Below are 27023 nucleotides of genomic sequence, written 5' to 3'. Positions count from 1 at the left end.
TCGTCATTGTTTAATACATTGTAGGAGAGGCCGGAAATCCGCTCAAAGATGGACGACTGCTCAAATAATACGAGTCTATCTTTAGCGTTTTCGGCCGAGGCATTACATTACATAGTGCTTTTCACGACAACTGCGAGGAAATAAGAAAACATTTGCGTAACTATAAGTACTTTAATAGAAATTAATATTTATATTGGCGCGAGGTTACGTCATTTTATTACAGAGTTCCAATGGCCACCTTCCAGCTCCATCATCAGATCAGGTCCATGTCGAAATACTCAAAATAACATCGCATTGTCATCCAATTTACACATGTATGCCAATTTTCAGCTTCATCAGAAACCAGGAAGTGGGTCAAAGGGTCTAGCAGGCTAAGCGAACTAGAGGTTCCCCCAACGACGGATTTGGTCATTATTTCAGGTGGTGTACTGGCAAGTCCCAAGAACACTCTATGCTTAATATCAGTCCTCGATCTTCTTTTGTTTTCGAGTTATTCAGGATAATGTAAAATAATCAGCGTATCATTGAAAGTGGCATATTTTCTAAACTGTTCAAGTTAGATTAACGAAACAAAATTATATTTGACAATAATAGAGTAGGCTACAAAATACACATTTTTAACCCACGTCATGTACTTATACTTCATTGTGTAAAAAAACATTAAATTTTTCTTTAGATTTATTTTTTACTTTTCGCGGAGGTACACCTCCAGAAAAAATATGCATGGATAGCCACTTACTAGTACCCGCTACGTACCTACACATATAGAAATATTTGCGTAAATCTTCTAGCGTCATGTCAAAAAAAAAACAGAACGGGATAGTTTTACGTATCTTTCAGTAGGAGTAGCAGAGAAAGCGTTATTTTGTGTTTGTCCTTGTCGCAGTTTCATTTTTTTATTATTTCCCAACGTAAATTTTAGTATGGTTTATGGTGGGCAACAAATAACCCGACCAATTACGTAGGTTGTTTTTAGTATGTTGTCAGGAATGTTAAAACGTGTTTTTAATTTTGTCACGTTGCGCATGTTTTGTCCCTCACGGGCGCGCGCACATATATGTATTAGGGTATTCTTCACAAAAATAAACTTCACAGGATACTGAATAATAATTGTATACACTTCTTTCAACAATTCACTTTTACAAATAAAGTATTTTTTTATTCGGCACTTAACTCTAAGCGTCTGCACTGTTCTACTGCTGTCACGGCAATGAGCCGATGCCTGAGGGCCTACCGCGAACCACGTTCAACGTGTTGCCTCCCTGTCACACTTACGTACGAATTTACACGTGCGACAGAGAGGTAACACGTCGAACGTGGTTCGCGGTAGACCCTCTGGTTCTACCCCTTTTATTATCGCTCGGCAACCGTCGAAACAAGTTGTAGAAGGCGCTGGACGGATATAGTCAAATAACAACTGTACTTCTTGGTTTACCGAGGGATAATCAGGTGACTTGCACGTAATAAATTAAACATATATTAATCACTTATAAATTATTAATAAATAAGCTAACATATGCATGGCTTGCACATCTATACGATCCTACCATCTATGACCCATTAATAAAACAAATCTTTCGGAATTTATTTCCATATAGCAACACAAGGCTATAACCGCGAAAATTAAAGTTAGTAAATTTCGAGCACTCTTTCTCTCTCTTTCTGACACTCTAATTACGCCTTTATGAGAGTAAAAGAGAAGGATGCCTAAATTAAGGAACTTCCTAATTTGTCCTGAGATACCGTTGCTTAGCAACGGCGCGAACTTCAAAACATTACGCTGCGTCACGCTTGAGTGACTTGTTGTCTCTTGTACTGCAAAAATAAACTGATATTAAATTATACATTTTATAAATATTCCCAAATGAATTAAACTTTCAAAATGGTTGAGACGGGCTGGAGAGAACTGCTAAGTTTCTCTCAAAGGGAACTCAAAGAAGCTGACAAAGAGAAGCTTTGCGAGTCTTTATCATGGATGGAAGCTGACGATATTGAACTGAATTTTACGGACTTGAAAACGTTATTTCGCCTCGCACAGGATATTCTGAAGTTTAAAAATGAACAGGTATGATATCAATATATCTTATTTTCTTGATAATATATTATAGATATCATTTTATTTGATTTTAACTAAGGAATCTTGCTAGGTACGGTCACGGACTAATTGTAGAGCCACTGAGAGCTCACTTTATACACTTCATAGCTTAGCTATTAAACGAACAAAATTTGTTTGACACCTATATAAATGGCTCTACTATTAAAGTCCGTGAGTGTACTTAAATATATTGAATTTGCTAACAGAAACTTGTATGATTAGGTAAACAATTTGCTCGGCCAGTTAGAAACTCAAAGAAAAGGCAGCAAAGGGAAAGTGAAAGGGCAGTATGTGGGTGAGTCAACGTTTTACCATAACTATGGTCTGTTAACTAACAGCGTGGTGCGGTGCAGCCCATTTTTAGGGTTCCGTAACTTATTAGTTATTAATGCTTACAGTGTCCGTAATTTTCGTGGCATTTCCTATCTGCCATATGTAGTATGTTATTTCATATCGCCTTCCAATCAATTATCTTTTATTACAAGATGAGGCATTTCTTAACATAACAAGCAATGTCACGGCAGCACCACTTAAAATTTGTTTATAACTTCATACGCAAAAGGCGTAAAAGAGAAGGTACAATTACAAGAGTACCTAAGTGAAAAAGAGACGACTAGTGTTTGTCACTTGCGCGTTGCATTCAAAATGAAAGAGATTCACTGCACTTCTTCAATAAACCGCGCGAAAACAGTGAAAATGGCGCGAAGCGTAAAACTTATTGATAAAAAAAGTTCAAAGAATAAAATGTTTGACAAAAGGTGCAAATCATTTTAGTGCAATTCTATGTACCCGGCACCCGAAGTAATATTCACATTTATTTTAGCTAATTTACTTTATAAATAGGTAAGTATGTATAGTATTGTATAGTCAGACTATAATGTACATACTATACTTTCATTGTATTGCAATATGATTGTTAGTTTTAAGTTATTTTGCCAAAAGCTGGACTTCATGTTTGTAACTTTCATTCTGTTGGTTAATGACTGTATTCCTGGTACCCCGCGATACAGGCAAAGCCTAGTGTGGAGACCCCTGTTACATTCTGTAATTTGAATTTCTGGAAATAAAGATTTATTTTATTTTTATTTATTTATTTTTTAAGTTAATGGTAATGAAACGTTTTAAAATACATTTTTTTTCCAAATCTACATAAAATTATGTACTTATAATAATAAATTAAACTTTAGTCCCGCAATGCATGACTTTTACATTGTCATTGTGTCTTCGATAGTTTAATGAGAATCATTATAAAAAAAAGCAAACTCAATAAGAATAAAATCCTATATTTTACAGCAACTTACAATTTTATGTTGTAATACCTATTTTTGTTTAAAAATAAGCCAACTCTATACTACCATAATTGTTATATGTAGTATTAGGTTAATAAAATGAATACTTAGACAACGGTTTGCCCATTCATCTTCTTATGCTTCTACTCCTATGCCCCTGTACTTATAGCGTCACCAACAAGAAGCAATGACAGTGTATTAGATACCATAGCCGACCAAGAAGAAGTCATCAAGGCAAACAAAGAAATACTCGAGCAACTCTACGCCGACATAGCGGAGTTAGAAGGGAAAAAGTCCAAACTAGAAAAAAAGCAAAACGATGATGACACGGAGTCCAGTAGAGATGCGTTGTCCGAAATGAATGCTGTGGCCCAACTCGAGAACGAGATTACGTTGAAGAATAGGCATATCAGGAAACTGCTTGGTGATGTCAAGGTAGAATTTTAAGATAAATATTATTTTAGGATGTGTAATGCAGTTCAAATAATCGACAAGTCACCTCGTTATTATTTTGAAGGCGCAGTTGTTGAGTAAGTTAAGTTGATGGTGTTCATGGTTGGGTTGTAGTGAAAATCTCGACAGTAGAATAGAAAAGCTGATAAACTTTATCGATTCACTGAATTGTGATTGTAGGTACCTCGCGTATTGGTTGTACGTGTAATAGCGTTTTCACATTGTCCAATCTGATATTGAATTTTGGATGACCTTTGAAGAAAAACAGCGGCAAAAAAATGTCTTATGGCATTAGATTAGGTCCTTTTATTTATCCGACGTCTTTTACGAAGTACCCATACAAGTTCTCGCACCGTTTGCCTATCCGAGCCTTATACATATATTGTGTTATTAAATTCGACATCATAAAACATGTTTTTTTTTTATATTTTGACAGATGTCGATAATCGGGTCGATACGGATTATGCAAAATGTGTGGTTTCCCTATTATTTTTACACTAGGTGCAAATTAATGTATTTTAAGAACCAGAACCACGTACAATAGTTTTAGTTTTTACACGATTTTTCGGCAGAATGTCTTGTATTAGGTTGTCTTTCTCTGTTTTAAGGTTTTAGAGGATGACAATAAAAAATTAAAAGAAAAGCTTTCAGTACTAAAAGATAAACTTACAGAAGCTACGGCAGTTATCGAAAATCTAACCGACCAAGTCTACGCCATGAACGCAGAATACACCAAGTTGAAAGGTAGGTCTCTTCAGTAACGAAATTTCAAAGGGATGCCATACGTCTTAATCAATAATATTTTTTATACTAAAATATTAAAAACTTGTGTAGGTACACATAAATTTCTTAATCCTGAAAGTTTTTCAGCATTGGCAGAAAGTATGATCGAAAAACAGTTGCTGGTACTTACAATTCCTTGTCCATTCATTTATTCACAGAAAACTTAGGGTACACTAAACAATCAAAAACACTGCTCTCGATTGAGATAGAGACACTGAAAAAAGAACTACAAGAAACTGAAACGAAGAAAGAAAGCTTTTTGGCTGACATCAAAGCCAAGGCTCAACATTGGAAGGTAATTAACGTAAATGAGATACGATCCAAAAATTATCGCTAGGGCTAACGTACATTTGGTTCCTATCATGTTATTAATATGACCATTTCTCAAGCAAAGTTCGTTTTTAGGACGTAGCACGCGCAAAACGAAATGAAATAGAGGCATTGGAAAACGAAAATACAAAATTGAAGGAGGAATTAATTCAAATTCCTAAAGTAGTATCTCCTAAAGTAAGTGTTATGTTATCATTAAATACAAGATAAAAATAACTTCATAGGAATATTACTTAAAAAGCATTAGTAACCAACAAAATACCTTTTTTAGCACAAATCATATGCAGAAGAATACAAACTAAAAGAGTTACAAGAAAAATTATCAGAGGCTTCACATAAGTTACTGCAATCTGCAAAATTAATAGAACGTTTAAAATCGGAAAACGAGCATCTTAAATCAACTCTAGATGATACAGCAGAGTGCTCTAACACTGAGGTCAAAAACGAAAGTGATGAAGGAAAAGAAAGGATTATCATTAGCAAACTGAAGAAAAGATTAAAGTCACTGACTACTGCATTATCAGAATCTGATGGATTAATAGCTTCTAGAGAAAAAGAGGTACGAGAACAATAATTATTTCCCCGTAAATATTGCTTTAATACGTTACATAAAACTAACTTATTCCTCATTTTCAGTTAGCTGAAATTACAGCACGATTACAACTGGTTGAAAAGGAAGAAGGTGTTAAGGCTTTAGTTGATAGCTTAAAACAAAAGAAACAACAGTTAAAAAATAAGAATGAAGAGCTTAAAAAAATTGTTAAGGAATTAAATTCTGCAAATCAAATCGTGGACCACTTACAACTTGAAAATGAGACTATGAGGTAAGTCCTAATTAGTGTCTGATTTATGATTATTGTAATTTACATTTAGTGAAACTAAAGTTACCGTGTGAAATAATGCCATCAAATCGTCACTACTAAGTTTTTTTTATGAATAGGGAACAACTTAACATTCCTCCTGGAGAAGCAATTGATTCCAAGGACATCGTAAGTAAATATCAGGCTATTGATAGCCAAAACATGATACTAATGAAGGAATTAAGAGCAATTGAAAATAAACTCGTTTCTGTGGAGCTTGAAAATCGCAGTTTAATTACAAAACTAAATAAATTGAAAAAGTTTATCGTTGACTCTGGGTATGGTGAAGAACAAATTGAAGAAATGTGCGATGATGAAATGCCTATGGATGGCGGAGGAGAATCCTCTCGGTTGGTTTCTCATTTTTTACGCAAGTAGCATTTATTTTTCCATTCTATACCAAAATATAATTTTAATTTTATACATATACCTAACCGATCTTGTCACAAGGCTTGCCGTCATTTTATTATTGAACCTGGTTTATGATCGAATTGCAATTTTTAATAAATTATTACAGCTATTTAGCTACAATTGCTCGGAAAAATGCAAGTGAAAGTATGAAACGGAATGAAGAACGAGACGCTGAAATGCAAGCTATAACAGAGGAAAATGAGGGTCTTCGCAAAGGCCTCCAAGACATATTGAACTTCTTAAAGGATAATAGTAAGAAAATTCTTACGTTTATATTACATTATAATTTTACAGCACAAGTTCAATTTACACCACATATTACATGACGACATTGACGACCAATGGTTCCTGTTTTTGATTTCTTCGTATTTCAGGTAAAACAACGTCTGGAGTATTAGAATTGCAATGTCCGAGTTTGGAAGCGGTTTTGAATTCCATGGAAGCACGACACTCTGCTGGTTGGTTCGCGCCGCATATGGCAGCCGTTATGGAGCTTAAAGCAGCGCTGGGTGGTAGAGACGCTCTGCTTACCGCATTGCATGAAGCGAGGTAAGTGCAACTGCGGTATGTGAAGTTCATATCGTGTGTATTTACTAGCTGAATTAAATACCGTCACAACATTAGTTGATATGTGTTATTTATTGATTATATTTTTCTAGGAAAGAGACATTTGATGTGATGGATAAACTATCAAAGGAATCTATAAAAGCTATTAAGCTAGAGGAAAAAATATCCCAAATTGAATCTACTACAAAGTCAGATGCGAAAGATACTATAAATGTAACTTCTGATGCAGATGTAAACATTGGTGAATTTGGATCTTGGATAGCTGAAGAACAAGATGCTGTAGAATTAAACAATGAGAACGAAATTATAAATTATATTGCTAAACGGGACTCTGTGTACGAGGATCAATTGAAATCTGGACTATCATATTTTCATAAAAAACTAAATGCATTATACAACAAAATGACAACACTAGCGGTTCAGGCCTCTGATGATCGAAACAATTGGAGAATAGAAGAAGAACAGTACAAAGCTCAAATAGAGAACTTAAAGTCTCAAATAGTAGGAAACATTGACGATAGTATAAGTGAAAATTCTCCAGGATTGATCAATATCCCTGATGCTGCTGTTTTAGAACGTAGATGCTTCTACTTGGAAGAAAATTACAGGCATATTAGAACCTTGAATGAAAATATAAGGAACGAACTTTTGGACTGTCAAAGGGATGCTATGTTAGCAGCGTCACAATACGAAACTCAAATCAACAGATTCATTTTCACTGTAGCAGATCTTACCGACAAGTTGAGAAAATCCATATCTATTGATTTATTTTGGAAACAAAATAAAACGTTATCAGATGTCATTACGAAATATCGAAAATCATTAAATGATAAAGTTAACGCTCAAGCTGAACCGTTTGACTTAATAAAGCGATTAGAAAACGATAAAATTGAAGTATTAAATTCAGTAAGAGAATATATCAAGGGTAAGAATGCTAATGGCAGATGATAAGATATTATAAGTATAGGTACGTAACTACTTACTACTGTCACGTTTTTGTTTTTAGAATATTTCAGTGATAACGGCGCAGCAAAAGATATAACTTCCATACAATCGGATCTTTTACAAAAACAGATACAAGCGTTGTGTACTGAATTAAATGAGAAAGAGAAAGAGATAAAATATCTACAAGAGAAGAATATGGAATTTCAAACATCACAATCCAAACTAATGTGAGTCGAACCTAAAAGTATGAACAGTATTGTCAAATAGGAGCACAATAACATGTCGTATAATATGTTGCAGAGATGATAACTTGGCTGCTCTACCAAATAAAGATAACGATGATTTAAAAAAACAATTACATAAAACCATGGAAGAAAACAAGTCTCTCAAAGAACAAAATCAACATACCACGAGTCAATTAAATATTGCATTGTTGCAAGTAAGTTGATAGGTGTCTGTCGATTCAGTAAAATGATATGGGTAGGGCTTAACAGGAATAACTTGAAGTGCAAGAGCAAGCCCTAAACAGTGATTATTTTTAGTTACAGGATATTCAACACAATACACTTGATAATGACGTGGAAACCAATTTGTTAAGACATCAAATACTAGATTTGCAATCTACTGGAGACAATAGAGCTATTGTGGCTAGGTAATGTCAGAGTATCGGACGGAATCATCATTATCATAAAATGTATTGTTGCATATAGCTAAATCGTTATTTCATAATAACTTACAGGCTCAGTGGAGAAATTTTGGTTGCTCATTTGCAAGCATCAGAATTTCAAAAGAAAATTGATAAATTGAACTTAACATTGACTAATGAAAGGCGAATGCGGGTTGAGGCTGAAGAAATAGTCAAAGCACGGCAAAATGTATTTAATTTATACGCACACAGATATGAAACTAAATTTAGGTTAGTAAAATTTTCTTTAAATATTCGGTTTCTAAATATACGAATCCGTTTATTATTAAAACAACTTTCAGGTATTTGTACGAAGTGATGCAAGTTCTGCGTCAGCAGTATCAGGGATGCATACCTTTGACCTCTTTAGAGAAATATCAAAACAACTTTGAAGAATTATCCCGAAAAACATACTCGGTTAATGCTAAACTGAATGAAATAGAAGACTTACAAGCTAAACTTATCATAAAACATAGCGTATACGAACAAATTTTGGATATATCTAAAAACAAATGTTTGGAAGAAGATGATGCGTGCCAACATAAATTACAACTACTTGTGACGGTACGTATTTTCTACCTCAGGGCTAAGACTAACTATAAACGTTATTTGACCCAAAATCCTTCCAGTTCCCGAGAGCCCCACAGGCGGACTTTAACCATTCAAAATAAAATATCCGACGGTTGATCTGTAAGTTGTTAGCTGCTCCGGCTTTACTCATGCGATTTAAATATTATTTATACCATTTTGAATGATCTTTCATTTCTTTTTGAGGTGTAAAATCATTTTTAGATAATGCTAATATGAGATTTTTCAGGTGCTGCTAATTATGAATTCAAACCTTATTTTACGTCTAATAGCACAATCGGAATAGAACAAACCTCAAAACTTCTTGGACAGTCCTGAAATTTGGTATGTATGTAAATTAAAGGCCCCTTGTTCATGTCCATACCATTTGACATTTGGGGAACTCGAGGAATCGCAGCCATTTTGAAAAGTGTGTACCATCCTGGAGAAATTCGCGTATTACTCAAAATCTACGTTATCTAGGAAAATATAGTTTAAGACAACATTAAAGCTTATTAAATTCTACACAAAAAAGTCCCAGATATCTTTGCGAAAAAAATAGATCTTCTTATCCCTGGAGTGGTAGGCGGAGGACTCCCGACCGATTATGTCATTTAAATTTCAAATTTGATTAATTGAAATAAAATCAAAATTCTAATAACTCAAAAATGACATATGCCACTTGAAGAGTTATAGAAAATACTCGCTGAATCTAGATTTAGTGCTTATACACTTCCAGGGGACATTCTTTTAATAGGAAACTCGGAGGGACATGAATGAAACTCATAGATCCTGAGAAAAAAACAAAAAAGACGTATACTTCTCACGATGGCGCCTGATCCTCGTGGTCCCCAAAGCTCGAATTTTAAGGAACGTTAACATAGATCCCAGAGATTGTATGTGTCAAATTTTATTACTGTCACTATTGTTTGAACTCCATTTAAGGCCTAAAATCTGTTTTTAAAATAATATATTTAGCCCTAAACACTTTTCCTCTATTCATTTTAGTAATTTTGTATTGCATAGTACTCATGTATCAATTATGGATCTACTGATGTCTGTTTTACTGAAATCCGCTCAATGATTTAGTAGCTTTTTTTTTACCTGTTATTCTTATAGTTTACTTACATATTTCCTTTTCCAAAATGGTACCTAAATTCAATCCCAAACAACAACGGACAACGCACTGTTGGGTTCTGTGTATTCAGGACATCCTACGACATATGTTATTTGTTATATTTCTGAAGTCCCATGTCCGCTATAGTTTTCATTTAAAGTCTTTCTAAAAGATAAAATTACAACGAGCAATAACTATCCTAAAATCATAACAAAATATCCTAAAATTACACTAAATTACAGAATAACTTACTTAACAATGTTGGAGGGCAGAACGCAGGCTTCGACAATATATACAAGCAAAAAAAAAACATCCACAACACGTTTCGTCAACGGCCTACCTAGTATCTATATAACAAAAAGCAATAAACAAATAGAAACCTACCCCCCACTCTGATTTTCACCCGGACCAAAAGTGCCAAAAATACTGGCGGCATTGCCTCACTGAATGGCCAGTGATATCTGCTGGACCAGGAAAGAACCAGAGCGAGGGTCGCAGCCCCTTTCTTTCAGCCGACGCCCTATGCTCTTGATAAAGGCTTTGGCCTCGGCACACCAAGGCCCCGCCGTCTCAACGGCAACCGGGACAAAATCATACACTTGCTCGAGGTTGGCGTATTTGCTATGTTTTAACTTGGCCGCACTTTCAGCCGCTGCGCCTGCTTTGTTCACCGTGTGCGCGAGATGAGTAGGAGCAAAAGTACTCACACACGTGGCATCCCAAAGCAAGCTGCGGCCTTTCGCCCAAGGAACAAGCGTAAGACCATCCGGTCTCTTACCATCTAAACGACTTAGGCCCTGGGGCTCCATGATACACGGGACATTCGCCGAAACCAAAGCTCGCCTTATCAGATCGTTGATAGCACAGTGCCTGGGTATCCTACCCACGCACCGCAAACAGCTCAACCCATGGTGACCATCAGCCTCTACCATTACCCCACACTTACACTGATGAGGCTCGCACACCTTGCTCCCAATTCTCAGTGCCACAGCCATCCGTAACGTGTCATTATCGAGCAAGGTTCCCAAGTGCGGTGACGGCAAGGCATGCAGCCACGCCCCCGACTCCGGTTCTCTGGCAGCCTTCAGTCTAGCCACGTCCCAAAAGCACCCTCCACCAGGCCTTGATGCAAATCATGGCACAAAATATCGTCCCACTGTCTTTGGGATGAGGGGTTCTCCGGTCGTTCAACCCCCGCTAGCTAGAAGAAAAAATATGATTTATTATTCTGCGTCCTCTCAAGGCGGCTCTACTGATTTTCTTTAAAAAAACAAGTGTTAACAGGTTGTGAAGGGCACGAGGAATCTACCATTATGTTTTTTTTTTTTAATCCGGTCAGTATCCTAAGTTACAGGGTGTACTGAATCATCAGTACTTAAACCCATAACCCTACTTTCTGGTGAAGTCGCAATCAGGTAAAATGTTGATATTGGGGTAGATCATGTACAAATGTATACACAAAAGTGGAATTCATTTCCCTCCGAGTTTCCTATTAAAAGAATGTCCCCTGGAAGTGTATAAGCGCTAAACCTAGACTCATCAAGTATTTTCTATAACAAGATGTATTTTTTTTCGCAAAGATATCTCGGACTTTTTTGTGTAGAATTTAATAAGCTTTAATGTTGGCTTGAACCATATTTTCCTAGATAACGTAGATTTTGAGTAAAACACGAATTTCTCCAGGATGGTATACATTTTCCAAGATGGCTGCGATTCCTCGAGGTCCCCAAATGTCAAATGGTATGGACATGAATAATGGGCCTTTAATTGACATACGAGTACATAGGTACCAAATTTCAGGACTGTCCAAGAAATTTCGAGGTTTGTTCTATTCCGATTGTGCTATAAATCGTTTTAACTAAATATAATTAGGACTTAATAGGTATTGATACGTTTCATTTCAAATAATAGATACTAAAAAATGTTTTTTTGCTTTATAAAATCATTTATTAATTACACATGAGAAAAATTGAATCATTAATCTTATCCATTTTATCAAAGAATTAATTACGAAATTCGTTTATTTTATTTGTGACAAAATTTGCCGTAACTTTTTCTAAATAATTTCTAATTTCATACAAAGCTTTAATAAAAAAACTATTCGCATTTTTTAAATATTTTTCATGGCCGTTATTAGCATTGAAATATCCCTCAAAATTTTATAAATAATATTCAAATCGCACGAGTAGAGCCGGAGGAGCTAACAACCTTCAGACCAACAGAAAGGCCGCAAATTTGAGTAATCTTATTATACTCCCTTTTTAGAATTTTTTATAAAAATAGTACGATAGAATCGTTATGAAGAGTTATGCATAAGAATACTTATTGGTAGAGAAATTCATAAAAATATGTAGTTTAATTTTTCTTGGTGAAGTGACTTTTAAAAGTGAAATATTTTTTTAGCAAAGCAAGTATTCCCGAGAAACGGATTATTTGAACAAGAAAATTCAAACACTCGAGCAATCCATCGGCCTAATTACTAAGCATTGTAATTATCTAGAAAAAACATTACTGCTACTAAATCATGGCGTAGAGAAATCGTCCACTAATGGTATTATTGGTACAAAACATTCGAATGGAAACGTCAACGCGCCAAACATGGAAGTTGAAGATCTTATATCAGACGATGACTCCGTTTCTCGAAGTAAGCACAAAATCAATTTTTAATAAATTCTTGTAAGTAATCATCATCATCATACCAGCCTTTTATCGCCCACTGCTGAGCATAGGCCTCTCTTCTAGTACGCCACTTATCCCGGTCCCGAGCCAGTCTCATCCAGAAGTGACCCGCAGTCTTCCGAATGTCGTCCACCCAACGAGCCAACGGACGCCAGGCACTCCTTTCGTCTGAAAGCGGCCACCATTCCGTTAGCATTTTGGCCCACCTGCCATCACTCTGCCTGGCAACATGTCCCGCCCAGCTCCATTTTAATTTGGTAATGACGTGTCCGACGTCTTGCACCTTGGTGCGACGTCGGATCTCGACATTCCTCACTCGGTCTTGAAGTTTGATGCCGAGCATGGCGCGCTCCATGGCTCTCTGTGCCACTCGAATTTTATGCAATTATTAAAATAATTGTTAAACATATATTATGTCTCTTCCAGGAAGCTTAACGATAACTTTACCAAAGCCGAAAGTTTTAAAACCTTCAGTCGTAACTTCCAATAAAATAATCACTAATTATGAAGAATATGTAGACGTATTGCCTGGCTCTCCAATTAAAATAGTCGATAAAAAACAAACAGTCAATGTTCTCGTTCAGACTAGTTTAGAGGAAAAGAGACGAATCGATAAACTCGCACAGACAGATGAAGATCTTCAAATTTCACACTTGAATAAAATTATAAACAACCTAAAAACAGAAAACGAGAAAAAGAGGAAAGATATTGTTGATGGCAGTACATTAGCGAAGCGCCAAACTATAGATATTTTAAATTTGAATACTGAAAAAGCTAGTCTGGAAACCAAAATTAAAGATTTACAAAAAGAAAATGATCTAAAAGACACATTGATTAGAACTTTGAACATATCTGCTGATGATTTGAGGAGGCAACTTGATAGCAAAGAAATTAAAATATCGAAGTCAAATGAAATTGGAGATTCTCTTCAACAAGAAAATAAATCACTTTTGATTTCGCTTAAGCAAATAGAAAAGGATAAAAACTCAATTGTAGAAGATTACCAAAAGTTGATGAAAGCTGAAAGAGAGGAATATGCAAAATCTACAAAAGATTTACAAACTAAGATTCATGAATTACAAACGCAGCTAGAGAGGTATGACAAATATATTTTATAATATTATTTTAAATGCCACGCCTTCGTGGTAAAATATTTACGTCATATTGTTACCTACGTTTTTAAAAAGTTTGCTGAAATCAATCAACCTAACAAGATAAGATTAATCTTTTGTAAACATTGTCATTTATCTCAAAGCATAACTCCTTAATTACAGAAGAGGCAGTGAATCAGATGCCTCTTACTCCGAGAAATTGCAAGAAGTAGTTGCAAAATATTCACACAAGATTTTAGAGCTTGAAGACGAGTGTTTTAATTTAAGAAACAAGTTGGATGGAAGTAAGACTGACGTGTAAGTACCTACTTCTTTTTTTAAATTTAGCATTGCAGGTATAGATGAGTAATTTAAGTTTGATTTTACAGAATTTCATACCAAAATGAAGTAGACCGATGGAAAAATTTGGCATCAGAAAGACTTACTAAAATGGAACAATTAAGTTCGCAATTAGAAGAACGTCATTTTCATGAAGTGAGTTTAATTCCGATTATCTTTCATCTTGGGAAAATCGATTCAAATTTCCATTTTAAATAGTTTCACTATGCATTAAATAGGTGGAGTCATACAAAGCCGAGAATCAACATTGGCTGGCGCAACTAAGCGAGACTCAGCGCGAGCACCTAGGATTACGGACCAAACTGTCTGAGCAAAAAGCCCTACACATTAAACAAGTAGCTGATAAGGACGTGCAGATTGAGCAACTACGATCTGTCATTCATACTTTGAAGGTTAGCTTATTTTGTAAATTAAACTTATTGAGCTTACTACAGGACTAGGAATATTTATTTATTTAAACTGGATTTGTGTTTTTTTTTCTTCATATTAATCAAGCCGTTTTATTTTTGTACTTATCTACAAACTAAAGAAAAAGGTAAGATCTTCCCAAAACAGTAATTTGTTCCACAGATTTAGAGACTAGTTTACGTATACAAACAAGAGAGTTATTAAGTATAGTGGATGCTAGAGGTTTAAAAAAAAAATATTATTAGCTTAAAAAACAAATTACAATATCTGCGCTGGTGCCTCTTTTTAATTGAGAAAGCACTTGTGCTAAGAGAGCACCGGTCTTCCACGCGGTTAATTTACAGTATCTTAGGTGTAGAAAGTATGCAAAACTATAGAAAAATAACACATAACAACATTTTTTCATTTACAAAAAATATTAACAAGACATTATTATGATACAAGAGATGCATTGGGTACTTAATATAAAAGACGTGTGTGTGTGTGTGTGTGTGTGTGTGTGTGTGTGTGTGAATACACGGTACTTATTTTGAATAAAATTTTCTATGTCGTTGTAGCTTTTAGTTTTTAGCCATTTAGTTAACTACTCTTACACTCGTATGTGGTGCAGGAATAAATGTCAATGTGTTTGTTTATCCGATTATACAGATTGCAAGATTGCGCCTGTTGCTGTCTTCTGGCAAATGCAGTTTTCACTGTATGGGTTTTAATTACGTTATTAGTTCGTTAGTTGGGAATCTGAACGGCTTTTGCTGCATGACTTTTAGCAATGCTCTTTAAGCTCGCTCAAGAAACTTAGTCTTTGTGGCACCACCCCATAAAGAGATACAGTATGTGATGACGGATTGAGCCAGCGATACGTAAACTTGATTAAGCACAGTTTTTGACACTACATGCCTAAGATTTTGGAAAGTCCAGGTCAGTTTGCGGATCCTATTTCATGCTGAGAACATAATGTCTCAGCATGAAAGTGCCACGTAAGATGCTGGTCGATTGTAACTCCAAGGTATTTTGTGTATTCCAGTTTGCGAATAGATGGGCAGGAGCAGATGGCTAGTTGGTTGCAGCAATTATGTATCCTGATTGAGAATTAATTTCCTGGTTGTGTACGGTTACAGTTGGAGAAGCAAATAAAGTTGGTAAGCAAGTGTCTCTGCAGCCAGTAAGCGATTTTGGTGAGGCCAAGTTCTGCAGAGAGGCGAACTTCCCCCCACGTGTCTCCTGAGAATACCACAGCTGTGTCATCTGCATAAGTGAATATAGTCCCGGCCTCAATAAAGATGTTACATAATTCATTTATATAGACTAGGAACAGCGTAGGGTCTAGGACACTACCCTGTGGTACTCCGTAGGATATGGGGCGTTCATCACTGATATAATTACCTAGTTTTACCTTCTGTATTCGGTTCTGGAGGTAACTACTAAAGAGAGATAGAGAGGTGCCTCTTATGCCTTTCTTTTCCAATATGTTAATAAGGATGGGAACCGACACGGTATCAAACGCCTTTTTCAGGTCTAGAAGGTTTAACATTTTGTTCAAGCATGGACGATTTGGTTGAAACATGGATAGGTTTCGCGCCTACAAGTGTTGTTCTGTTTCTTTGCTATTAACGGAAAACATTTAGTGACATAGAAAATGCTTTTATGTTTTTATGTGATTTATTATTATTCCAGAGCCAAATAATGAACATGCAAACGATAATGGCAGTGAACGACCCTAGTTTCGATTTGTCCGCCATAGTAGAAGTAGAGGAAGTAAGCGACGGGGTATCCCAGCAAGGATCGGAGCGTTTGGAACTCAAGTTCGACTCTGCACTGGATCTGCAAGATCTGCAAGACGATAGGCTGCCAGCTACTTCGTCAACAATTTGGTATATTTTTTCGATGTTATGTTGTGATATCCGTATAGTACTCGTATCCGATGATAAAATGCAATTTGGATAAGATTAACATACCCAACATACCAAGTAGGCCAAAACATTAAAAAGATCTTCACGTATGGTGTCGCTAAATTTGTCTCAATTATAGGCGTGAAGTAATTTAAGAACGTTATACTTAGGGATTTTTATACCTGTTATTTTATATTGAAGGCAAGAGCCAATAATAGAACGGCTTCGCCGAGAGAAGCAGCTGATTAGCAAACAGAATGGCATGTTACGACGGCAGATCAAAGCACTCGCTTCCAGGGAGAGGAGAGCCCGTCTCGACGCACATAATTTGAAGAATCAAGTGTTTCGCATGTAAGTAAAACTTATCACAGTACCGTTGCATTAGCAACTAGAATATACGCGTGGAAAAGATTGTTATAATAATATCCATTATGCACTAGATACTGCTCTGGACTAACTTTGTTTTACTATTTGCAGTAGTACATCAAGCAGCAGGGTGGCTACTGCAGAAACAGCAGCCCTTCACAATAAAATTGCCTCGCTAACTGCACAACTCTCTAGTGCGAGACGAGACACCAATTCCAGTGTCGCGCTTTGGGATAAATGGAAGAAGTAAGTCCCTATATCATTCAATTTGTAATATTATCAAGCCCCAAGTGCGATTATTCCTTGCATGAAAATCACGACTATCTTTCTTTAGTAGTAGGTTAGGTTGGGTAAGATAAATTGTTGTTGTCTTACAACTTGCTTTCCACTCTTCCCAGTCTTTTGGTTAAGATCCATCTGCAACAAATAACTATTGCTACTCTTTCACTGTGGTCTGTCCACTTTTATGAAAATCTACTGCGTGCTCTTTTGAGATTTCCCAATTATCAATTTATCGAATGTGGTTACGAAAAGATTATTTGTATAACCAGGCGTATTCTATTGAAAAATCGCAAAAAAATGGTTTCTATGACTGAGCTTTTTTGTTTGAAGTACTATTGCGGGGTATTTTTTGAAGTATATGATAACACCTCAATTGTAGGGCACAGCAATCTTCAGATCGCTGGCAGACAAGATACGAAGATAAATGTCAGGAAGTGAAGAAACTGGAAGCTAGCTTACATCTCGCAAAATCGACGCTTTCAAGACTAGAGAAGGAAAAACGCGTGTTATTGTCAAGGCTGAATGAAGTAAAGCGTAAGATTTATAAACATTTATAACCATTTATAATAATTCCACCTATATACGTCCCACTGCTGGGCACAGGCCTCCTCTCATGCGCGAGAGGGCTTGGGCTATAGTCCCCGAGCTAGCCCAATGCGGATTGGGGACTTCACATACACCTTCGAATTTCTTCGCAGATGTATGCAGTTTTCTTTACGAGGTTTTCCTTCACCGAAAAGCTAGTGGTTAATATCAAATGATATTACGTACATAGGTTCCGAAAAACTCATTGATATGAGCCAGGATTTGGACTCACGACCTCCGGATTGAAAGGGACCCCGCTGTCCGTCCGTATGTCCATCTGTCACCAGGCTGTATCTCATGAACCGTGATAGTTTGACAGTTGAAATTTTCACAGATGATGTATTTCTATTGCCGCTATAACAACAAATACTAAAAAGTACGGAACCCTCGGTGGGCGAGCCAGTCCGACTCGCACTTGTCCGGTTTTTTACTATAAGTGTAAGTAAGCAAATATTCTTTATTGCACCAATAATGATACATTTTACATAGGTACGCGTAAAACTACAAATACATTTTAAAGGAAAATAGAATTAGGTAGGTAAAAGACAGACAACCTTCCTAACTAAAATGTAAATTTGATTTATTATTACCAGGGGTCGTACAAAAAGTGCGGATGACGTCAAACCACTTATTGGATGATTTCAAATAGTATTTTTGATTTTCATAAACAATTATCACTTATCATTTATCAACCTCTTTATTAAACGATATCGCCACTTGAAATGAGTAAGTAAGTACGTTTTTGACTGACACATTGTCAATCAGATGAACAATAAATTGACTTCCTTATTGTTTAGCTATTGTATCTTCACGATTATATTTAGCTAAAATTTATATTTACTAATGTATAAGAAAACGCTCTAAAATGTCATCTTTACTCGAATATTGTGGCAATCCCACAGACTTGTTCTAACTAATTTCAAATAATTATACCTTATGGTAACAAGTTTCGTGAAATTTATTTTATTCACTACATCACCCTACCACCTGTATTATTAATTCCATGGATTTATTTACGATTATTTTGTTACTTCATTAATACTACTTTGTTACTACATGTCACACGGAAGTTTAAATACAAACTCAAACATCATCCTGTGTGCAAGATTACGTCATTTTTACGTCATCCGCACGTTTTGTCCGACCCCTGATTATTACCTTTCTTTAATATTGAAATTGCAGCAGTAAGCAATTGACAAAAGATTTACTTACCGAACAGTACTTAAATCAAGCACACTAGAGCTATATGTCAAATTTCTTTTAATTTCAGAGGAAAGCAAGGTTCTGGTCGAGAAGCAAGAAGGAGAATATTCGGAGAAATCACTTCGAGAGCCCGAGAGTGATCGCTACGAGTCACCGTCGTCGCTGCCGGTGTCTTCCAGAGCTCTTCTTGATCGAGTCGAGGCTCAACAGAGGCGGATCGCTGCATTAGAAGTTGCCGAAAAGGTTAGTTTTGGTTCCCAACTTAAAAATATTATCTCTGTCGGTCAAGTATATTTTAGCTTTCTCTTGCATCTGCTTTTGATACGACGTGACACACTTATTTTCTTTCACTTGGTCTATGTAACAGCTTCTAGGTTAACCTCTACCGTTCTTGTGTTGTATTCTCCCTTTCAAAATAGTTTTAGTTTTATCATGCCAAGTGCCCAATATTTTTTCCACTGTATTGGTATATACATATCTCGAAACATTCTGTCGGAGAAGCAATAAAACCACACTCAAGTAAGCACTCTGCTAAGTCAGAAAGTACCCGCTAAGGTTATTCATTTTCACTTCGATCTTTAGGTATCCAACCACTTCTTGTTAGGGTATGAGTCAGTTTAATTTCATTCTGATTCTCTTCTCCAGAAACATGTCCACTTTCTACCGAACATATTCGATATTTCATCGTTAGTTACTTAAAAGTTGTTCGTATTGTTTAGTTCTTGGTAATTTTAGCCTAAGTCCTTCATTAGCACAGTACATGCTATACTCGTATTGTTTATTGGCTAGTTTACTTGTCACATTTTTACAATTTGTTTAGTATTTATTATCACTCCAATATATTTTATACTGTATTCGTTTTTGACGTTGTAGGGCAACGAGATTCTAGTCTCTGAATACGAGAAAAGCTTGGCTGAAATCACGGTTCTGAAAGGACAAGTTTTGAAGTTGGAATCATCTCTTTTAGAATCACAGATTCGAACGCCGATGAAGACCACACAGGAAACGCAACCTGAATTAGACTACTGGAAGAGGTAATTTTTCTTTATAATATAAGCGGATGGCTCTCGTCGTTGCACTTTCCAGTTTGTATTTTGACAGTTGGTCCCCCGAAGAAGCCCCCCGAAAACCCGAAGGGCAATGGAACACACGCTTCACGCTGACACCGAACGCCATAGATTTGTTTTGATTTAACCAAGGTATGGCCGGCGTCGTCGTGCAGCACACTCGAAGCGTGCGTTTCGAAGTCGAGCTGTTAGACGGACGGACTTGACAGGCGACAGAATATGGAATTACCACCACAAACGTCACTTGCAAAGTTTGTGCAGCTCAGAGATGTGCGAGGATTTCACCTCATTTGTTTTCCTCGCTCAGCGTGTACTGATTGTATTGGTTCTTAACAAACACATCCCTCGTTACGCATCTTCGCACGTTTCTGGTGCAAACACAGCCTTATAGTATTTTTCACTTGGCTTGGGCACAGTATCATCTCCATACAATGTCTTACCTTGAAACTAAAATATGTATTGAGACGACAGCAGTAAACGTAAGCAAGCTATTTGAAAAATACTATTGCTGCAAACTGCTCTGCAACGTAATAGAGCATACAACATCTAAATGGATGTTCTTTACTAATGGGTAAATGAGTAAACATAACCATGTTACAATAACTTTATAAACCTATAATTAGGTATATTTATGGTCTTTTAGCTACTGCGAGATGTTGAAGGAAGAAAATATGAACCTGACTATGAGGATCAACAGTATTGAAACAAGTCCGACCAGTTCCCATCAACAGCGGGTTAATGACCTAGAGCAAACAATACTTACATTAAGAGGTACCTAGTTTTAGGCAATTTACATATCGCAATTTTATTTTTAGGCGATTATCACTCTGGTTACGATTTGCACGTCGCTCTGATGTTTGAGCAAGACAACATTATGCGCGTAGTATAGCGACACCTCACTCGCACATCAGAGCGACGTGTGAATCGCATCCAGGGTGTGGTTGACCTATTATTGCAAATAATTTAGTCGTAAACTACGCACCCCTCCCATGTGCACAACCACAATAAAAGTTTTGCCATAAAAGAGCCGCGTCTACAAAATTACAGTGTGGGCTCTGGGGAAGGGCTCGCAGTTTAAAAATGGTTTAATTCTATTAACTATATTTCCCTCTACTAGGCTTAGTGAGTAAACTGCAGTCTGAACAGAAGTCTACGTTGCAAAAGCGGACAGAATCCAGCTCAAGACCCAGTAGCGGGCATAGTGGAGCAGATAAGGTGCCTATTTTCATACTTTACAGTTATGATGTTATTATTTAAGATTGATTGTATTGAAGATTGTGGCCAATTCGAACGTACATTGACATCATAATGATATCTGAATGATGTTATTTAGTTATCGTGAATTTCGCTTGTATTTGTCCGTATATGTATTAGCGCGAGCGAGACGCACGACACCTAAATGGCATCGTTTAGATATCATTCTGATGTCAGTGTGCATACGAATTGGCCTCTAAATAAAAATAATAATTTTATGGCCCATTGGTTCTCGCTGCCCATCTTTATTTTGCTCTATAGTGGTGATCACTTTCACAATGACAATCACGTTATTTGCACGACAGTGGCGCCTACAGTGGGACATAGACTAGATATACAGATGTCAAATCAGAGGCGGCGCTAGGCATGGGCGACGTGGGCCACCACCTACGGCCTCGCGGCCCGAGAGGCCTCGCGCCTCAAATAAAGGGCCAATTAGATCCACATGCAAACGGGCCCGATGTTGGACTCGACGTGACTGACGCACTGTGGGCTGAAATTCGGCTCTCATTGACATTGAAACCGAAGTTGTTATCTTTATGTTTCTTTGATTCAAATAGGTTTTTTCCAGCATTGTTATGGTAACCTATGAATTTTAGATGATTTGGAATGAAAAATGTCGAGTTACTAATTATTTTCAGAAAAAATGTATGGAGCAGGAACAAAGAATCATTATTACTCAAGAACCGCAAAACAAACCGTAATATCCTCGCAGGTGGTTATACTACGAATTATTTGTGATTTTTTGGCAAATTACATATACGGGTGCGGTTTTTTTTTAATCATTAATTAATTGTTTCTATGGAAAAAGCACAAAAACCAAAATCTTTTTGATTGAAATGGGTTTTGCTCAGTGTGTTTATGCTGAGTTACAAGTTTCAGACGATTTGAGGTATGAGATCATGAGGTATGAGATATCAATGAGAGCTAAATGTTCCTTGCCCACATAAAATTTTGGTTTTGCCCCGCCACTGTGTCAAAGAGTAAAAAAATATGGCCCACACATTTTTGTTCATTATTTGCGACCGAAACCGACATAACGTTCCACTTTGTCGCTTGCCATAAGGACGCCTTGATAGGTTATTTGTATAAAGATACAATCAAATCTCGTCCAAAGTGGGACGCCAGCGACAAAGTGTGTCATTTTACCGTTTTCGGTCACATTTTACGGTTTTCAGAAATTTATTAACGCATACTCCCTAAATCGGTTTTTGTTTTATCACAAAAGACTCCGAAAATAACTTTTAGATTCTTCCCGTCGGGGGCTATCAAAATATGCCCCATGTATTTTAGCCGATTTTTCGCAGTTTTCAAGTTATGATTTTTTTTTACTTTTAACTTTTGTTAAGAAATTGCGGGGCGAAGTAATTATTTATTAAAAAACAATGTTTCTTTTTGTAACATAATCCCATTCAAACGGCGCAATTTTTTAAAAAAAATCAGCATCCTCACTTGGCTGCGAGTTGATAAAAAGACAAAAGTCAAAGTTTTAGGTTTAAGCATGTCACACTTAGACTTTGCGGTTAAATAAACAAAAATACAAGCGATTTCAAGGACTTTTGGTTATTTTAGAAACTCCTAGACCCTAAGTTTTTTTAAACTAAAAAATCATAACTTGAAAACTACGAAAAACGGGCAAATGGGAAAAATGGGACATATTCTATATAATATAGCACACGACGTGAGCAATCTAAAAAAAAATTTGGACGTCGAGGTTTGAACTAACCTGTATACTGCCATATAAACATTATTTAACATAAAAACGATTGCGAACACAAAACCAATGAATAATTTACAAATTACTGTCTGACCAAATTTCTTCATAGTAATTTGTATGGAAATTTGAGTTGCAAGTTGGCCCGGGTTCCTGTTACAGGCACGTCCAAAATTTTTTTTCTGGGTGTTTTGGGATACTATCATTATATTTAGGAGGTATGCATTCTTAATTTTAAAAATCTCAAAATTAGGGACACCGTATTGTTCATCCATTTTTAAGGTTCCGTACCCAAAGGGTAAAACGGGACCCTATTACTATGACTCCGCTGTCCGTCCGTCTGTCTGTCTACTGTGTCTGTTCGTCTGTCACCAGGCTGTATATCATGAACCGTGATAGCTAGACAGTTAAATTTTCACAGAGGATTTATTTCTGTTGCCGCTATATACCTAACAGCAAATACAAATACAAAGTACGGAACCCTCGGTGGGTGAGTCCGAGTCGCACTTGTCCGTTTTTTAGGGTTCCGTAGCCAAATGGCATAAAACGGAACCCTTATAGTTTCGCCATGTCCGTCTGTCTGTCTGTCTGTCTGTCTGTCCGAGGCTTTGCTCCGTGGTCGTTAGTGCTAGAAAGCTGAAATTTGGCATGGATATATAAATCAATAAAGCCGACAAAGTCGTACAATAAAATCTAAAAATTTAATTTTTTTTAGGGTACCTCCCCTACACGTAAAGTGTGGGTGAAATTTTTTTTTCGCTTCAACCCTATAGTGTGGGGTATCGTTGGAAAGGTCTTTCAAAATTAATAGGGGTTTTCAAGAAATATTTTTGATAAAGTGAATATATTCGGAGATAAGCGCTCCGAAAGAAAAAAAAATGTGTCCCCCCCCTCTAACTTTTGAACCATAGGTCCAAAAAAATATGAAAAAAATCGTGGAAGTAGAGCTTAAGAAAAAAATTAAATGAAAACTATAGCAGACATGATCAGTTTAGCTGTTTTTGAGTTATCGCAAAAAGTTTTCCCTTCATAGTAAAAAGACTTACTTTAATTAGGTACTGATTATGCAAATTTGCCTATTTGTTTAACTCGGGTGAAAGGTACCGTTTCATCCCTTGGTTAACAATTTACTATACTTTAAGCTCCAGTTTAGCATATTGTGACGGAAGAGTAACTACGGAACCCTACACTGAGCGTGGCCCGACATGCTCTTGGCCGGTTATTTTAGTTCTACGCACTTCACACGTAACCATATTATCTAACAATGTAATCCAAAGCATGCCAAATGTTGACATTAAAATATTGTAGGCTCGTCAGCTCGAGCCGTACCGTGTCGAAATAGCCAATCTGAAACGGACCATTCAAGACAAAGACCTATTGTTGGAGAAGTCCAAGGAAATGCTCAAAATTGCCGCTGAAAGAGAGGAAGACCTGTTGCAGGAGGTATTTCTGAGTGATCAATTTAACAAAGTTCTATGAAAATTTAGTTAATTTCCTGGAAATAGTACCTAATAATACAGAACCTATGTTTTAGAAACCATGTTTAAGTTTATACCCTTTGACCCTTCGTTATAGCATTTTCACATTTTTGACAGTAATGAAAAATATGAAAAAGAATTTAAATATTTTTTTTTTTACGTCAGCAGCTCGAACAAGGGTAATTTGCTGCTTAAAAGCAGTGAGAAAGATCGCATTTTGCTCACTGAGTGAGACAAAATAACATTCAAATGACCTTTAGATTCCAATGTCATTTCAACGTGCGGGGCCTAATACAATTTCGAAATATTTGGGTTCTATTGTCTTTGTCCCTTTCACGTCATTAGCAAAAAGAAAGAGACAAATAAGTGCATACGTAATTCAACAGTATATTGACGGTTTATAATAGACCCCCGAAATAAGTCAGACCGCATCGTTCCAAAACACTCTACGAGTCCTCAATCGTAATAATTAATGAATGAAATAAAAGTTTAATAAGTATTAAATAAAAACACCATATTTTACGTATTTTATTATACAATCAAAACAATTAACTAATACAAATTTACGCAATTGTTACGCAGTAAATAATTCCACTTAACTACTTTTAACGATCCCTACGATAGTTGACAAATGGTAGTATCCGCAATTCGGACCGTATCTTACAAAGTTTTTTTTTTACAAAAAAAAAGTTGTCGATTGAACTGTCAATTGATGTTCGTTAATTCATTATTTTCGTATTATTTTATTGAAATAGCTTTCGTTTTGTTTTATTGCGGTAATTAAAGTTAATTGCGAGAATACCTTCATAAAACATGAGTGAAATAGTGATTCGTCCGTTTGGGTTAAATTTGTTCAGATTGTATTTTTTGATGGCTGACTGACGTGAAAAATTTTGTGTACTACACGAGATCAAAGTTATTTACATCTCGTGCGCTTTTGAGTCCCTTACTACGCTCAAGATTCTAAATTAGATTCACGAGCGTAGCGAGTATTATAGAATCTTTCGCTTGCACGGGACTCAAAACAAGCACTCGAAGAAATATCAAACTTTGCTCTCTTGTTGTACAAATAACTATTAAATATTTACGCATAACTCTAATGTGCTGTAGGGAAAATCTAAATTTTGAACACATTTTGTTTTGGTTTTAAACCACTGCTTTTGTTTGAATCTTACGTACAACGGTGGCAGGAATTTTCAGGTACCTACCGAAATAATAGTAGTGCCGATTAAAATATACACGCTGTACTAAAGCAGTTTTATTTTTCTTTTGTTTTAGAACACATACTTACGTCGTCGTTTAGAGGAACTCACCAAACGCTCTGAAGGATTTTTATCTGCTTAACAAACCATTTTACTATTGCACGCTGCATTCAAATAAATGTAAGCATAATTAATAACTAAGTAATACATTTTTGTAATTTTTTCATGAAAATGTAGTTTTTTTTATACACGTTTATCTTAACAAAACATTTTGTGCATGAGTCTCATGTAAATTCCAGGTACGACCTTGAATATTTGCATCAATAGATATGATACGGAAAACTATTTGTAACGGCTTATTAGATAACAATATTAATATGCACCATCAGAGTTTTACGTCAGTTAAAAAGTAGAATCATTCATATTAGATAGATACCTAACGTATTATATTCATTTCGTAAGATCGTGTATCAGAGACAGGACAAAAATATCAAAGGTAGGTTCTTAATAAGGTAGGTGCTTTTCTCCGCGATAACACTTTATGAGACACAATTATCGGTAGATATAACGTATCTAGTAGTTGCTAGGGTATATTTTTGTCCGGTAAATAAAACAGATATTATAACTTTTGATCTAACTTACCACATTACTTAACGTAATATATAAATAGTAATTTATTTGCTAGAAATGTGGTACAGATACAAAGGTTGTTTACAATTTTTCACGAGTATCACATTCGCACACGTACATTCGCATGAACAAGACGAGAGAACACATACTGTACACCGGTGCACTGGTACTGGCACTGACTAAGTCAGCAACCTTACTTTATCGATGTTGCAGCTGACACGTCGACCTAAAAAAACAATTTTTAATATATTTAACAAATACATACTTATCCCAGAATAGTACATTACGATACAAGTGCGAAAAATAGAAAAATTCGAAACGAGTGGCGATAAATTAAAACACGACCGAAGGGAGTGTTTTAAATCGACACGAGTTGCGAATTACCTATTCGCACATGTATCGTACAACGTTTTACAGTACATATGGCCCTTTAAATGTTCGACACAGTAACGTAATATGCTACTTCTCGCGCTAGTGCTATAAAGTAGCCCCATATGTACTGTAAAAACTATTTTGTATGTCTGTCGGGAGGACGTCATAACGGACGTGATGTGTTTTTCAACGGGTAAAATTACCCACTGGAAATGTAAGTCTGCTTTAGGGCAGAACTGAACTTGGTTTAATCCTGCAAAATGCGAATTTAAATGATTCAAATGATTATTTTCATATTATTTTGCGATACTCGTGTATAAACACGGGCAATTTTACTGAGT

The 27023-nt window shown here is 36.2% G+C and overlaps 2 protein-coding genes across 3 annotated transcripts in view; one reads left to right on the top strand and one right to left on the bottom strand.

The window, feature by feature from the left end:
* The first annotated feature begins 723 nt into the window (after positions 1 to 723).
* On the top strand, positions 724 to 25912 carry LOC133520649 (centrosomal protein of 290 kDa-like). 2 transcript variants are annotated; one of them, XM_061855200.1, is made up of 32 exons: positions 728 to 2065; positions 2318 to 2390; positions 3554 to 3819; positions 4446 to 4581; positions 4779 to 4915; positions 5026 to 5127; positions 5222 to 5509; positions 5587 to 5774; positions 5891 to 6160; positions 6328 to 6473; positions 6596 to 6770; positions 6881 to 7713; positions 7795 to 7960; positions 8034 to 8172; positions 8276 to 8385; positions 8473 to 8649; positions 8721 to 8982; positions 12506 to 12746; positions 13208 to 13877; positions 14056 to 14190; positions 14262 to 14367; positions 14451 to 14624; positions 16315 to 16511; positions 16731 to 16880; positions 17007 to 17141; positions 17557 to 17711; positions 19033 to 19208; positions 19839 to 19999; positions 20676 to 20803; positions 21150 to 21247; positions 24309 to 24443; positions 25757 to 25912. In XM_061855200.1, exons 1-32 carry the CDS (start codon positions 1883 to 1885, stop codon positions 25820 to 25822), a joined length of 6378 nt encoding a protein of 2125 aa, XP_061711184.1. In that variant the 5' UTR covers positions 728 to 1882; the 3' UTR covers positions 25823 to 25912. The 2 variants fall into 2 exon arrangements, with proteins under 2 accessions (XP_061711185.1, XP_061711184.1); XM_061855201.1 differs by lacking the exons at positions 20676 to 20803; positions 21150 to 21247; positions 24309 to 24443; positions 25757 to 25912 and having other exon boundaries at positions 724 to 2065; positions 17557 to 17704; positions 19839 to 19976.
* Positions 24996 to 27023, bottom strand: part of LOC133520653 (putative sodium-dependent multivitamin transporter) — a 35715-nt gene continuing 33687 nt past the window's right edge. The window contains exon 14 of the mRNA XM_061855209.1: positions 24996 to 26536. Within this exon, the coding sequence (XP_061711193.1) occupies positions 26504 to 26536 (33 nt within the window). The 3' untranslated portion in view covers positions 24996 to 26503. The remainder of the gene's footprint in view (positions 26537 to 27023) is intronic.

The sequence above is a fragment of the Cydia pomonella genome, chromosome 8, assembly GCF_033807575.1.
Source record: "Cydia pomonella isolate Wapato2018A chromosome 8, ilCydPomo1, whole genome shotgun sequence".
NCBI lineage: Eukaryota > Metazoa > Arthropoda > Insecta > Lepidoptera > Tortricidae > Cydia > Cydia pomonella.
This window is presented reverse-complemented; position numbering and strand designations above follow the sequence as displayed.

Coding starts and splice junctions, on each gene's coding strand:
- LOC133520649 (XM_061855200.1), top strand. CDS start 1,883: ATGGTTGAGACGGGCTGGAGAGAACTGCTAAGTTTCTCTCAAAGGGAA. Junction 4,582..4,778: donor AGAATACACCAAGTTGAAAG/GTAGGTCTCTTC, acceptor ATTTATTCACAG/AAAACTTAGGGTACACTAAA. Junction 16,512..16,730: donor GCTACTTCGTCAACAATTTG/GTATATTTTTTC, acceptor TTTATATTGAAG/GCAAGAGCCAATAATAGAAC.